General features: G+C 36.2%; 1 protein-coding gene across 1 annotated transcript; it reads right to left on the bottom strand.

The window, feature by feature from the left end:
- Positions 1–8,939: 8,939 nt before the first annotated feature.
- Positions 8,940–12,242, bottom strand: LOC103454714 (AT-hook motif nuclear-localized protein 1-like). The gene is made up of 5 exons (XM_008394313.4): positions 11,519–12,242; positions 10,995–11,062; positions 10,720–10,848; positions 9,980–10,141; positions 8,940–9,530 (listed from the first exon to the last, which is right to left on the bottom strand). Exons 1-5 carry the CDS (start codon positions 11,952–11,954, stop codon positions 9,186–9,188), a joined length of 1,140 nt encoding a protein of 379 aa, XP_008392535.1. The 5' UTR covers positions 11,955–12,242; the 3' UTR covers positions 8,940–9,185.
- Between the last annotated feature and the right edge of the window lie 2,741 nt (positions 12,243–14,983).

Consider the following 14,983-nt stretch of genomic DNA (forward strand, 5'->3'; position numbering starts at 1 on the left):
ATCCTTCTTGGCTTGGGAAACACGTCATCTAACTTGGACGCCAGTTTTGGGGTCGATTTAGCTTATGGAAAATTCTGTAAAAATTTGAGAAACATAGCTTTATGTTTTTTCTTTCCAACCATATATCGCACACAACTATGTCTTATCTTTCTAAGCATATATCGCATGCCACTAGGAAAATTGGGAAAGGGTCCAAATCATCATTCTTCCAAAGTTGTGCAGTACTGACGGGATTGCAACTCTCTCGGGATTGATTTGTAAAACTAGACTGAATGGCTTCATGGAAATTATGAAATTAGAACACAATGATCTTCAGCTTCTTAGCGTCTTTCTCCAATTGGCCTTGTGTTAAAACTCCTCCAAATAGTCGAATTATCACCAAAAACGTCATGAGTGCATAGATTGGTTGAAACTGAGAAAAGGAAAGTAATAAGGTTCTTTTAAGACCAATTCCTTAATAAAACGTAGGGATAATTAACACGCAATAATAAGAAATAATGGACATATCATGTAGTAGCAGAGGTTTTTGGTTCTATGTTTTGAAATGTATGGTTATATTGTATGTGATAGAGAACTTTTTATAGAAGACTTATGTGACCACTTTTGTAATAATTTGATTAGTTGTGTTTCAAGCACATATCACACTCAAAAAGGAGAATGTTAGAATATGAGTATAATTGTGGGTGCTAGAAGTTGACTATAGTGTTTCAATTGGTATGGAAAGGTCTAGTTGTATAGTTTAAAGTTTTCTTAATCAGTTCAGGATCGAAACTTTAATTAAATCTTCATACTTAGCACTCGTAGTTGGATTGGAATTGTGTGTTTGTTTCCTACACTAATATTAATAGGGAAATCACGACGATTGTTTCAATATAAATAGTGGCCTCTGCTCTCACAAAACATACACTTAATATTTAACAAACACCTATTGTTAGTTTGAGTACTTTTGGTTTTGCTAGAGATGAGAAGGTGCATTGTTTAGAAGTCTACTTTGACTTCTTCTTCTACTACTTCTACTGGTTAGCTTGTTATTGTGTTTATCGAATTGTGATTTTAACATTGTATAAATTTGTGGTTCATGAGCTTAATCTCTTAACTTATGTTTTGATAAGTTCAATCTTACACTTCCTACTCTCAATCTCAAGACGCAATTCAAAGCCGCCGTGTTCAGAACCTTGTTGATAAATGCCCAACATAATCTACCACCAACATCATTGATATTGTTCAACTTAACCACCTAATGGTAGGTGTTGAATTTTATTACAAAAGGCATGGGTGATATTAGCATATGGATAATTCTAGGGAGACCAAATTTCTATACCAAATTTGCAAACCAAATGATGTGTCACCAATAGGAAATCATCAACATCCACATCATTTGGTTTACAAAATTTGGTTTAAAAATTTGGTCTCCCTAGCATTACCCTTAGCCTATTAGAGGTGGAAACTTTAATGTATTAATTGTATATTATTTTGTCATATGACCGATGTAGGTTCCTATTCTCCAACACTTTTATGCTACAGAGAGAAATGATGAAGATGGGTGTTGATGAGTGATGAACCAATATTTATACTATATATTTCCCCCTTTTATATTTCTTTTCTTGTCTAGTTTAGTTGGAAGTTTTAAGTTTGAGTGATGGTTTTGCCATTTTTTGTGTTTCTAGGAGCAGCAGGATTGAGTTTGGTGGAAACGTATAAAGATTGAAGATGAGCATGTCAAGTTTTTAGCTCAAAAATTCCCAGCCAATTGTTCCCAGTTTAAGAATGAAGAAAGCAGACGTTTCAAGCTTTCTAAGGACATCTCATTCATTGAAATCTAAGGACTTTTGGTCTACCAAATGTTATGGCCAATTCTGCCCACTATAACTAATAAAATAAGAAAGTAAATGCACCTTGTGCTTTGCTTTGTCATCAACACTCGGCAGAAAAGTGGGTTTTAATTCCACTCACTAGCCTTTGGAGCAAAAGAAAAGCCGAGAGGACAAAGTGGAGAGCACAACTGCCTACTCCATTGACTAATAAAATAATCAACACACGGCAACAGAGAGCAGGGTAGAAGAGGAATAAACTGATTGGAGTTTTCTGCAGAGATTGCAGAACACAACAGAGGGGGAGCAGAGAGAGCAAAATCGGGAGAAAACAAAGGGAGAGAAGAGAGCAGGAAGGAAAAAGGGGGTCACAACTCCAAATTGGGTGGAAGAAGAAGCATGCTCCTCTCTTCGAGGAGAAGATGATCAGAAAGCTCCTCTTGTAAAAAAATGGTTGTTTTCTTTCTTTGATTTTTAATGGATAATTCCTTATGTATTAAAACAAGTATGTATAACTAATTTCCTTTTGCTAGAGTGAGGCCATGAGCCTCAACATGATTATGTAGATTTCTCTTTCAATTGCTTAAGTGTTGTTACATGCTTGCTTTGATATTTTCAATCACTAAATTAAACTATCTATGTGCCTTGATACTTGATCACCATTAGGATGCTTAGAAAAGTCATTGGATGCAATTTTGAACGAATGTCACGTTAAAATTGGTTATGCTTCTTGTGATTGAGGATTGTAATTTCTCCTAAGGTAAATGTTGAGCAAAAATTGTACATAATATGTAAACAAATAATTCACTCGACACAATTTCACCCTCGTTCATTTTTTCGAATAGGGTTTTATTAATTCGAGTTCGACCCATTCTAGGCTGCGCGCCTATGAATTACAACCCTTCTTTTGGGAAAGGAATACCCTTTGATTCCAATTCGAATAAATCGTAATTTGAGGATTTTGGTGTTTGTTTGATTTTGTGACTGCACCTAGGTCGAATCCTAGATTGCCTACGTACCCTCTTAAGGGATCTCGTAGTTCAGGTATTTGGTACTTGTTTGGATTTGATGCCTTGTGCAGTTTCAGCTCGTGCGGGCGAGGAGCATTTGAAAATTTGATATGGCTTCATGCCATTTGAGACTTTTCTTCGGCTTTGTGCCATTTGAGACTTTGATACGGCTTCGTGCCCTTTGAAAACTTTTCTTCGGCTTCGTGCCATTTTGGTATTTGATAACAGGAGTGAATTTAGTTTATATAAACCAGGGATTCATTTCGGTTTCACGGTTGCGTCTAAAACTTGATATTAGACTGCCTACGTATCCTTAACGGAATCAAACCGGCGTAGTTCATTAAAAATTTGCTACGACAATGAGGTTGCAAAGGAGATGAGAGCGGTGCTGTTGTCGTGGATTTGGGATTTTGACTTAAGACTTTGGCAAAAGTAAGGTGTCCATTTGATTTATTTGAGCCAAAAGATGATGATTGGCAAAAATGAATTGATGGGTTTTGACAAGAATGACCCATGTCTTTTCCTTTAATAATCAATGCCTAGTGCTTTTAGGATGAGACTTAGACTCCCACGTGATGAGCAACTTTTCTTTCTTTTATTTGCCTTTCTTTATGTTGTCTTGAAACCCATGTCATTTTGTCATTATGCATGTCCCTTAGTCGTCACCTTTTATCTTTGCACAGTAACACAACGAGCCTTTGATTTCATATTGTTTAATAAAAGCAAGTGGCAGAGCACTATTTTTTATAAATGCATTTTCCAAGCTTTTATAGTCAGACTTTCCCTCGAAAGAAACCTCATGATTTTATGTTTGAAGAGCTATGGCATTTTACAGTTGCCACGTGAGTATCTCTCCCATTTGATTTGGGGCGTTGTCAGCAAGCTTTTTTTCTTTCTCTGTGAATTTCATCTCTTCCAAGCCCCGTAGGACTTTACATGGAAATAAACATCTATTTGTTTCCCTCCTGCAGTAACTCTTTTTTTTTGGTGGGATTCATGCCACGGAGTGAAAAAGGTTTTAAACACCTTTTGCTTTTGGTTGGTTGAAGAGCTTCTGAAGTCTTTGAATTCTTTTTGAGAGTTTTTATTCAAATATGTAGTGTAGTGAAGACCCATGAGAGGAAGATAACAGCTTTATTTTATTCCTCTATCGTTGCTTGTTCATCCGCTAGAACGGAAGGATAATACACCACTTCTTTGCTGCTGCTGCTTGTTTCCCTCCATCTTTGACTTTTGACGAAAACGGGCGGCATGCCAAACTCTTCCTCCTCTTTGAAGACTTCAAACTTTCCTAGTCTCAAATAATACAGCACGGTCGTCGGATATGGATGTAGAAACTTCATAGAGAGCCTTTGAGCCACTGTAATCTGTTTCAAAGTGTAGCTTTAGAACCACTTCTGCTACATTCTTGGACCTAGGGACGTTTCTCTTTTCCCAAATTCTCGGCTTTCTTGCCTTCGGATGTCTTCCACATTTTCTGAAGGCTTTGGATTATTCTCGCCACTGTTAGTGGGATAAGGATGGCTCATGGCGATTGGTGTTGCATTTTTTCTTTCACTTCTTCACACTGACCATTGCTGCCATCTTCTCATACGAGCCTTTGTCGAATTTGTTGATGGTCTGGACCCACGTGCCTAACTACATCACTCACCGTCCTCGGAGTGCGGATGGCACTGCCCTTGGGCTTCTTCCGAAGGACTGCCGGAAACAACGGTTGAAGAGTGGTAGTGTTGCGGTTTGCTTGATTGCTTGGTTCACCGTCCTCGGGGCCCTTGGGCTTCTTCCGAAGGACTGCTGAAGACAACAGTTGAAGAGCGATGGTGTTGCAGTTTGCTCGCTGCATCAACACTTGCTGCCATCGGTTGAGCAGAGAAGAGAAATTTCCCAAGTTTTCTTCGTAGGTCTCGGTGAATAACCAGATAGGGAGAGAAAGGATCTGGGGTTGCTTATTTAGAGTCATTTTTTTGCTCTGGGGAATGAGACAGTTTGAAGAAGCAAAGTGCTTCTTTTCTTCCTACAAAGCAGAGAAGAGAACCAACCCAGAAAAAAAATTAAAAAGAAAGAAACGGCTTTACCTTCAAATGTCGTGTAGTTTCTCCTGCTCTTTGTTCTTGCTTGTAGCTCTTAATTTCTTCTTCTTCTTTCTTTTCCTTTGTTGTGCCTTTGCTCTCTTGCTTTGCCTCTCTGTTGTCTTCTCTGTGCTTTTCAATTTCTGCAATGTCTCCTCTTTTTTTTTTGTCCCGTTTTTTGCTGTGGTTGATGCCTATTTATAGGCATCTTAGGAGGTTTCCAGAGTTCTTACGTGGGGGAGGATAGAGGCCTTTCTTTTCGCCACTTTCTCTTAAACTGACTCCACTTTTCTTTTTGTTGCAGAAAATGGGGGAGTCGCTGATTTTGTATGTTTCTTCTCTCTTTTGTAGGGAAATGCATATTTTATTTTATTTTATTTATGGATGTATGTAAAGCCCATCTTCATTTTTGTTGGGCTGGATTACATCTTGTTTTGCCTTATAGTTTGACCCAATTTGTATGGACCTTATTTTTTTATACGTCATGTATTTTTATTGTTCAACAGTAAATATCATACTTTTAGGGATTACATGGTTTAACAAAATGATTTTCACCTAGATTAATGAATCACTCATGTTTATATTTAATCCAAATGTCATGGATAAATTGCATATAGTGGTATGCGTTTTAGCTTGAATGTCACAAGTAAAACATACACAAGGAAAACCCAACCTTCAAAGCATGTGTGTTTTTGATTACTTAAGCAATTGGAAGAGCTACATAGGAGTGTTGTTGGTAAAGGTTGAACTCTAGCGCCTTGTCAGTCTAATTTTCTTCAATTATTTGTATTATCTTGAATTTCTATATTTACTTGTTTTGTTTAGTTTGATCACTATTCCTATAAGCCAATTCTCATTTTAGATATTTGTTTAAGTCACATACAATAGTATTTAGTTTCGTCGAATTAATGTAGTTCTTAGAGTTAACTAAGTTAAATAAATAAATAAATAACTCGTAAATTGTTTATATAAGCCCCTGAGGAGATCCACCTTGCTTGAGTCATTCTATACTACAAACACTTGTTCTCTTGCAAGAATTTTCTATGGTATAACCCTGATTTTACAAGTGGTAAAATCGCTATCAAGAAAACTAACGAAATGTACCCCTTGTACATCTCTCCCTTTGTGGAAATATAATTTCTTGATAGACCAAAAGTCCTTAGATTTCAATGAATGAGATGTCCTTAGAAAGCTTGAAACGTCTGCTTTCTTCATTCTTAAATTGGGAACAATTGGCTGGGAATTTTTGAGGTAAAAACTTGATATGATCATCTTCAATCTCTATACTTTTCCACCAAACTCAATCCTGCTGATCCTAGAAACACAAAAAATGGCAAAATCATCACACAAACTTAAAACTTCCAACTAAACTAGACAAGAAAAGAAATATAAAAGGGGGAAATCTATGGTATAAATATTGGTTCATCAAAATACCCCCAAACTTACATTTTTGCTAGTCCTCTAGCAAAACAAAACTACTCAACTAAGACTTGACTCAACAACTTAGTAGCGAACTTCTCAATTTTGATCTTAGAGATAAGTGCCAACCATGAAACAAACAACCAAGAACTAAGCAACAAGAGCTCAAAACATCATCCAATAGTTAACCAAATTTCCTTCAAACAAAACCTTGAAATGTCATTTGTGAGCTAGTCATGTCAATGCAATTCCAAGCTCCCTTAAATCATCATATGCAAACATGTGAGTTTCTCACAAGACATACGCTCATTCACTCATATGTTTTGGTTAATGTGTTTCATTCAAGTGATCTCATTGTACATGCCGCCATATACTTTCTTGTCCATCTAGCTCGCTATCAATATTTAGGTAATGCCTTGGATCAATAGGATTTTATTACGGTTGTAATGGGGTTAAAGGTGATAGGCTAATGAAAGAAAGAATATGGAAACCAAAAATTTTGAGAAACTATACTTTTGTAGTTTTCCAACACCTCAATATCACACCACCTCAAATTGAAAGCAAAATAATAAAACCACGAGCACCTGTTACTCCCCAAATTCAACTTCAAAAGGAAATTTATACTCTGCATTTACAAATTGTACTTATGATATCACTGAAACTTAGGAATAAGAGTAAGCTTCTGCATACACATTTTCAACAAATCAATGAGAGAAGATTTTTCTTGGTTGGGTGAACTTAAAATTGAGTGACAAATTGAGAATTTTAGTGAGGAACTTTTTAGTTAGGTGAACTTAATTTAAAGTTGGGTACCAATAAAGACACCCAACTAAAATAAAGGATATTATATGCACTAAGGGAGTGAATTTTTTGTCAAGAGGTGAAGACATGAATTTTTTATAGTATTATTATTTGTTGAGCTTGAACAATTGAACCGAGCTCAAGTCTACCTTGAGTTGTCTCGTAAAAAAATTTGAGTTGCTCACAAGTTTTACAAGTCGAACATACAAATGCTAAAGCTTAACTTGTTTATTAATTGAGTCAAACTAGGCTTGGCTTGGTTTATTGAGGAGCCCAGCTTCGACGAGCCAAACACGAGCCGAACAGAGTGTGAGCTCAACTATTTTGAGCTGATTTATATCCCTAGCTATAGGTCACATTTAGCCCTAAAATTGACAAAACCAGTCACCAGCGAAAGGTCTAAAGGGAACCGGGCTAAAAGAATCAGGTTAAGTTTATCTCTAAAGCAGTCAACATGTAACCCCAGGGCAAACTAAGTTTGGCCCCCAAAAGCAATAAAATAGAATATAGTCCTGCATGGTTGGAGATGAAAAAATTTAGCCCAAAAGTGGTCTTTAAAATATTAATTTTAGAGGGCTAAAACACGGACAAACGCTACGTTAACCCTCCTTGACTAGAAATGACCTAGTTAAATCTCAATCGATCACTTGTGAAAAAAAATGTGCAGGTGATCAAAGCTTGTCTAGTATCTAGGGGTGGGTTCAAAAAACCAAAAACCCAAAAAAATCGAACCGAACACCGAACTGAAACTGAAAAAAAAACTGAACTGAACAAAAAACTGAATGAAAATGTTTTGGTTTGGTTTCCGTTTTAGTGGTTCCAAAACTGAACAAAACCAACTGAACCGAATTAAATATAATTACTTTTATTTATATTGGATTTTATTTTTTAAACTCAATTTCAAATCGATTATTAATATAGTTTTAGTCTCAAACACGTTGAAAACTTCAAGCCAAATAGAAATCCCAAGACCAGCTTGGTGGTTGTGGAATTAGCACAAATCGAATCCAATCCAACGGCAGAGACAGAGAGGAAGAGGGATTGAGAGCTGAGAAACCAAATACCTCATTTTGTTGAAATATCATATATGCATGTTTCCTTGGTAGATCATCATCATCACACTCACCATCTCAATGAACACCCGCATATTCCTTCATGTGAATTTTTAGATTAAAAAAATTATTTTAAATTTTTATGAAAAATAAAACCGAACCAAAACGTAAACTGAACCGTAATTGAACCAAATCAAAATAAATCGAAAAAAAATTAAACTTACGGCAAAAAACTAATCCGATTAAAACCGAACACACCCCTACCAGTCTCCAAGCAGCTGAGCAATTGACGAATTTGAAGGGGTTCTTCTTTTCAGTTTCCAAATATGAATTGAAACTTGGAAGTTGGAGCAATACCTATTCGGTTTAATTAAATTTTCACAAGTTGAAAAGCCTGCAGTCGTGTTATTGCATCAGTTGCATTATCCTCTCCTCCTATACATAAATTGATAACACCAACAGCATATGTAATATGTTACCGATTACTAGCTAGAGCATTGTTTTGAACTATATGGCTGAAACGAGTCGTCAGAAAAAGCTTCGTTATCACGACATGGCGACGATGATTATCATAGCGCTCCGCATGGCAGTGATGGCGATGATGACAACAAAGACGTGGGATGCAACTGTGGCCTTTCGCCTGAGAAGCTCAACTGAGGACCAAGAAAGATGCTTCTTGTTTTCAGTCTCTAGCAAAGAAGGATGAAAACCAAGGTAACCGTGATCCCGATAGCCGTTATGGAAACCATCTAGGTATATATGATCAGTAGCAAGTGATAACCATCATCAGAGAGTATTTAATCAATAATTGTTGCTTATAAAGCAAGCATGTCAAGCTAAAACAAATGTTGCAAATGTCTATTAATTTTCCTACAATCTCTCACTAAAATCTCCATGTTACAACAGCAATAATAAATAATAAAAAATTGATTAGTTTGATGTATGCCCTGCTGCGTCTTCCTCTAAGTACGTCTGTGGTGAAGCTTCGTCACACTGCAGCATACATATGATACGCACCTTATTCTAAGCACCAGTTACAGATACACCAGGAACGGATACATTAATGTCTGGGGATGGCCTGTGTTCTGACTTGAGATCCGCACCATTCCAACCAGCATTAGTGGATATAACACTGGTGCCGTGCATTTGGATCATGCTTTTATTTGCTTCTCCTCCGTGGCTATTTGCCGGTAAAGGGGATATTGCATTCAGTCTGGATTCAGTTTCAGGTTGTGCTTGAGAGATGGGAGTTGCTGCAGTGACTGTATCTGGAGCACTTGAGATTGGGGAACCTACTGTATTCTCACGATAATGCTTCCTGACCTTATGTGCCTTGTATCCATTTGGCATGAAGCTTCCAACCACAATCTAACCATAAACAACACACACCTTTGTCAAAAATGGCTTCGATTTTTGCTTTTAATTTTTTTTCACCAGAAAGAACTCAACCTAAGAAAATAACTAGAAATAACACAACCTTTCTAACAACAGTTTAAGCAGACAAATTAGTTTCGTTAAACTGGGTAGTGATAAACTATAACAGATGTCAAAAGAAATTGGCGACTGTGCCTATCCCTAGACAAATCATTTATTGGCCTGTGGGAAAGTTAAAACACATGACCGCGCGTGATTGACTTGGAATAATGCCACCTCAGTATCCCAACTGCAGGTAACTTTCTGCCGTCCCTCCATTCATTTTACATCATTAGACTCTGAGGGTGCTCAAGTATAATGGTATAGCAAATGAGGGGATAAAAGGTCACGGGTTTTACCAATACCAAGCAATTCCAATGAAAATGTGAAAGGAAGGACTTTACTTGGATAGGGCTCGCAGCAGTTAGCACACCGGCAATGCCACCACCTATTACGCGACCGTCTGGGCCTGCCAACGAGACGCTCAAGCCACCAGTTCTACTTCTTACACCACCAATCTCAGTGACGGTAAATGACCCAGATAAAGACAGTAACTCAAAGCGTCCCTGCAAAAAATTATGTTTTAGAGGATGCTAAACAAATCCAATCCCCTAATGACATACAAACCGAGCACAATAGTAGCAGGAAAAAAAAAACAGCATTAAATAGCAGAAAGCAGCAAAACTGTTGTTAGTTCGTTATCAATCCCGAAAAGGTTTGAAAGATTCATTGCACAATTTTAATTTGACTTTCTCAAGCACCATGAGGCTAAAAACCAAATCCAAAAGATACAAATTTCTAAGACATATTTTTCTTTTGAGGGCAAAAGATGATTTCATTCATATAACCACGACAAACATAGACGCACATGTGAACATAACTACAGCCTCTGAAAAAACCTTAACCGAGTAAAACCCAGTGGGAAAAAGCTCGACTAAGGAAAAAGACGCCTCACATGTCGGTAGATGACAAACCAGTTACAGACTCGGCATGAATATAATCCATTAACCATAACTCCCAACATTGTGGACTAAACCGAGCTAGATGATGAGCGATACTATTTGCTTCCCATGGAACATGACCCACCAAAAAGTAAAGGGAAAAAACCCGAGTGATGTTGACAGAAAGAGATGTGAGATGATACCTCATATGTGAGAATGCCGCCAGAAGAACCCGGTTGGCGAATGGTAACATTAGAAACAGCTCCATTTGCTGAGAGAACGCAAACGCCTCGACCCTTGTGAGAAATTGAAAATATTTTGCTTGCAACATCCTGCACTTCCACAATTTTTGTGTACCCTTTTGTTAGTTTTTTCATGCAACCCCAAAATCTAACGGTTAAAAATCCCATAGTATAGGATACTCCGAAATACCAAAGAATTTTCGCAGTTGACGATCGGTGAATAGAGGAAATTTTACCTCCCCAGTGCTAACATTAACCACATGTGGTGTGAAGTCCCCACCAGCTGTGTTTGCAAACAACCCTCCTGCCAAAATCAAGTTGCAAATATTACACACCAAAATCTAAACTCCTATAAACAAAAATCCCAATAGAAATTTCAGATCTTTGACCATCCATAAGTGTGAGACTGATTTTCCTAGGACTGTTTGGTTGGTGAGAAAATGCAAGAAAACAAAAGCTGTGGTCATTAACTCTGGTTATTTTTACAAATTACATATTTTAACAAGAAAAACAAAGGTTTCTTTTTCTTCTATTAGGTAGGTAAGTTGAGATTTATACATCAGAAAATGTGGAAAAAAAAACATAAACACAACTGACCAGCAACCAAACCAAGTACCAACCACAGTATCCTGTATTTCTGTCAAAATCTCTTTCCTGTTGCAGCATTTTCTCGGCAACCAAACAAACAAACACAGAGAAAACCCAAAAAACAAAATATTCCAACTTTTGTACAGGTAGTCCTTCCCGTTGATAAACTTACCCAAAGAAGCAAGAATCTGCCAGTTGCCGGATCCAGAAGGCTTCCCCCTTCCTCTTTTGGAAGAAGATGAAAACTCAGACGACAGGGGATATGAAAGATAAAACCCCGGCGGAGGCGGTGGGACAGCGCCACCCTTATTGCTTTTATTATTACTATTATACCCCGGCCTCAAATTCCCATCTGCATCATACTTTCTGGGCCTCCCTCTCTTCTTCTTCCCAGACAAATCACCACGCCCAACACTTGCTGCTGCTGCAACTTCTGTGGCTTGGGTTGTTTCCGAAACAGGGGTGTTGTTGTAATTCTCCTCCGAGCTCACGGTGGCATCCACGGCCGCCATGGCTGCCATGGGCATACTCACCTTCTGAGTCACTGGGGGTGACTCGGTCTCCGAGTTGCCGGGTGACCCAGAAAAGGTGCTCTCCTTTTCCTCCATAACCAGAAACAGAGGAGGAACACAGAGACTGAGGATTGAGAAGGAATTGAAGAAACTTTTGGGGGTTTGAGTCGAAACTTAATTGGAAGAAATGGGTTGATCTGGAAAAGGCGGCAGAAGTGTAGTAGAAGGTGGTGATATGAGAGAGAGAGTTTATACAAACTTCCTTCCCTCCATTAATGGAGGTGAAAAGGTCTGAAAACTGCTGTTCTCAGATTTTCTTGTCTGGACTTGCACTGTCTCTCTCCTCAAACCAAATTACCATCAGGCTCTGTTTATCTATTTGAGAGTTGAGTTACGCTTTTACCCCTCCTATTTTAGGACATTGTATTAATTTCTTTCTTCCTTTTTTATTTTTCTTTTTTATTTTCATGTTCATATTATTTTTGGTCAATATCAAAACATATTTGAACAAATATTTTCTTGGTTTGACAAATTTGATAAGGAAATATCTTAACTATTGTAATTTCAATTTTAAAGTGTTGTATTAACAATAAAAGTAATGCTAAAGAAATTATAAATTTATACCACATTGGTTTACATCTGATGCGGCAAGTGATGCATATAATCAATATTTAATGAGATAAATTTATTAATTAATTTTTCACATCGTATGGTACATCATGATACAAAAATGTAATCTCCCAAACTTTGTTCAAAAAATAAAAAGTAATGTTACACTTACCATCTAGTTGTACCATCTTTCTAATAGAGGTAGGGTCTGCATGTAGGTCACATCTCTATTAGAGAGATTGTACAATAGATAGTAAGAATAACATTTTTGAAAAACAAACTCAAAAAAATAAGAATAGTGTTACATTTACTATCTATCTGTACCGTTTTTCTAATAGAGGAAGGGCCCAGCAACACCGGTATGTTTCAACTTTATTAAAACGATAGTACAAATAAATGGTAAAAATAATTTTTTTTAAATAAATGAAATGTCAATAAATAATAAAACTAAAGGAAATATAAATACCAAAAGTAAGTGAAAGAAACATATTGCAAATCATTTTTTATTTTTTATGAGGAAGCAAATCATTTGGTTTAGTGCAAGATCCTGAAAAAACGATAAAAGCCTTGCTTTCACTACAAGCTATTTTTTCAATAGATTCAAATATTGCCACTACACACTTTTCACTTTTTATTTTTATTGAGGAAAGAGAACTTTGACTATTTAAATAAAAACCAAGGAAAAGGAAGGGCAATATCGGTAGCACAACAGATGGCAATGAGGTCCTTGACGGGATAAAAGTTAAATTTGAAGGGTAGTTTTGTAATTGCAAACGATTTCTGCTGTTTTTTAAGTTTGGTGTGAAAGACCGGGAAAATTAAAACTTGTTTTGGATTTCTGAAAAAGAAGTCGCTTGGATTAAAAATGCAGTCAAACAAGCGCTGTGCTGTAAAAGCTATAACCTGCCATAAAATAGTAATATAAAAATATATTTTAATTTATTAAGCTGCAAGAAAAGTTCAAATCCCAAGCTTACGTTTTCTAACTCTAAATCGTTTCTTCTCGGATTTCATTATTTCCAAAAAAACTCATGCCAATGGGCGCCTAAAGTTTTGATAAACATAGCCCTACCATGGCAATTCAAAGTTCAAACTGTTAAACTTGATCAATCGTGGATATCCGTTCGAATAGAATGAATTTAGGACGAAAATTCGCTTATGTTTTAGATATGGAGAAATATCGAAAATATTATTCGGTTATACTTTTAGGTAAGGTTATAGGGATTCCCGATTCATATCTGTTTTTAAATCTGACCCGAGTAATACATATTGTATATATAATATAATATAGTATTGTATAATATTTTGTATATTCACCAAACATATTATCTTGAATTACAAAAGTTGCATTTTGTGAGAAAGCTCAAAAATTTTGAATCAAAACCAATGATAACTCAATGGTGTTTATGAAAGAGATATTTGACAATTTGTTTTGTCTTTTTCCCTTAGTGGATGTGAATATTTAATGATGAAATTAGTATCTATTATATTATAATGCATTAATTGAATGAATATAATTTTTTTAATTGACGAAAATAGATATAACCATTAACCAATTGAGAATCCATCACCCAGTGGATATAGTTATGGATAATCTATGATGGTTAATTTGTGGTTGTGGATACGGTTAATTTTCGTGGTTATAAGGCTAATTATAGTGTTTTCGTCCCCAAACCAAACCGTTGTCATCCCTACATAGCACCCTCCCCCTGTAAAATGATTTGCATGAAACGAGTTTAATGTGATGTGACATTTCGATTTAATAACGCACTTTCATGTGCAAAGTGTTTCGCCATTAAATCATAACGTTTTTGTAGCAGTAATCGCGTCTCAGTACATTGACAAAAAAGAAACAATTTGGGTCAACAAAAGAAAAACATCAAGGAAAATAAAAAAAATAAACAAATACATTAGGTAACTTGCATATCTAAACATATCGAAGTTGGTTAAAGCAATACATTTTCTTCCATCACCTAAGTTTGAATACCTTCTATATTTTGAGTAACATTGATAGCAGTGTTGTGGATTTCTATCAATTTTCCACTTACATGAATTTCTTATATTATTATTTAGCACTACAATTTAATAGTGTAACTATAATAGTGGTATAAAAAAAATATAAATTTCTTATTTTAGAGTTGTAACTTGTGATAAAAACATTTTACTTTACTAATTTAATAATCAGGGCGCCCTAATAAAGAAAATAAAATAAAAGGTTTAATAAAAAATACAAAAAAACAGAGGAAAGTAATATGTGAGTAAGACCGTTGACGGTCAATGCAGTATTAAATATGTTGCAACGCTAATTCTGTGTGCCATCACTGCTGCCCCCTTTGCTCGTTAGACTTTTATATTCGTACGTATGTAGCCGTTTGATTATCATCTAATGTCAAAAATTAATCTTCTCTAATTTTCTTGAATTAGAACGACAAATATTTTTAGACAACTGAATATGTTAGCTAGTAATCCTAAAAATAAGGTTGGCATTCTCTCTTCCCCCTTTGAGTTTAGAATTT

The sequence above is a fragment of the Malus domestica genome, chromosome 14, assembly GCF_042453785.1.
Source record: "Malus domestica chromosome 14, GDT2T_hap1".
Classification (NCBI taxonomy): domain Eukaryota; kingdom Viridiplantae; phylum Streptophyta; class Magnoliopsida; order Rosales; family Rosaceae; genus Malus; species Malus domestica.

Bases quoted from the DNA above. Each gene is read 5' to 3' on its own strand.
- LOC103454714 (XM_008394313.4), bottom strand. From the start codon at position 11,954: ATGGAGGAAAAGGAGAGCACCTTTTCTGGGTCACCCGGCAACTCGGAG. The intron at 10,849-10,994 runs GTAAAATTTCCT...GTGGAAGTGCAG, and splicing joins TTAATGTTAGCACTGGGGAG to GATGTTGCAAGCAAAATATT. The intron at 10,142-10,719 runs GTATCATCTCAC...AATTTTTTGCAG, and splicing joins GCGGCATTCTCACATATGAG to GGACGCTTTGAGTTACTGTC.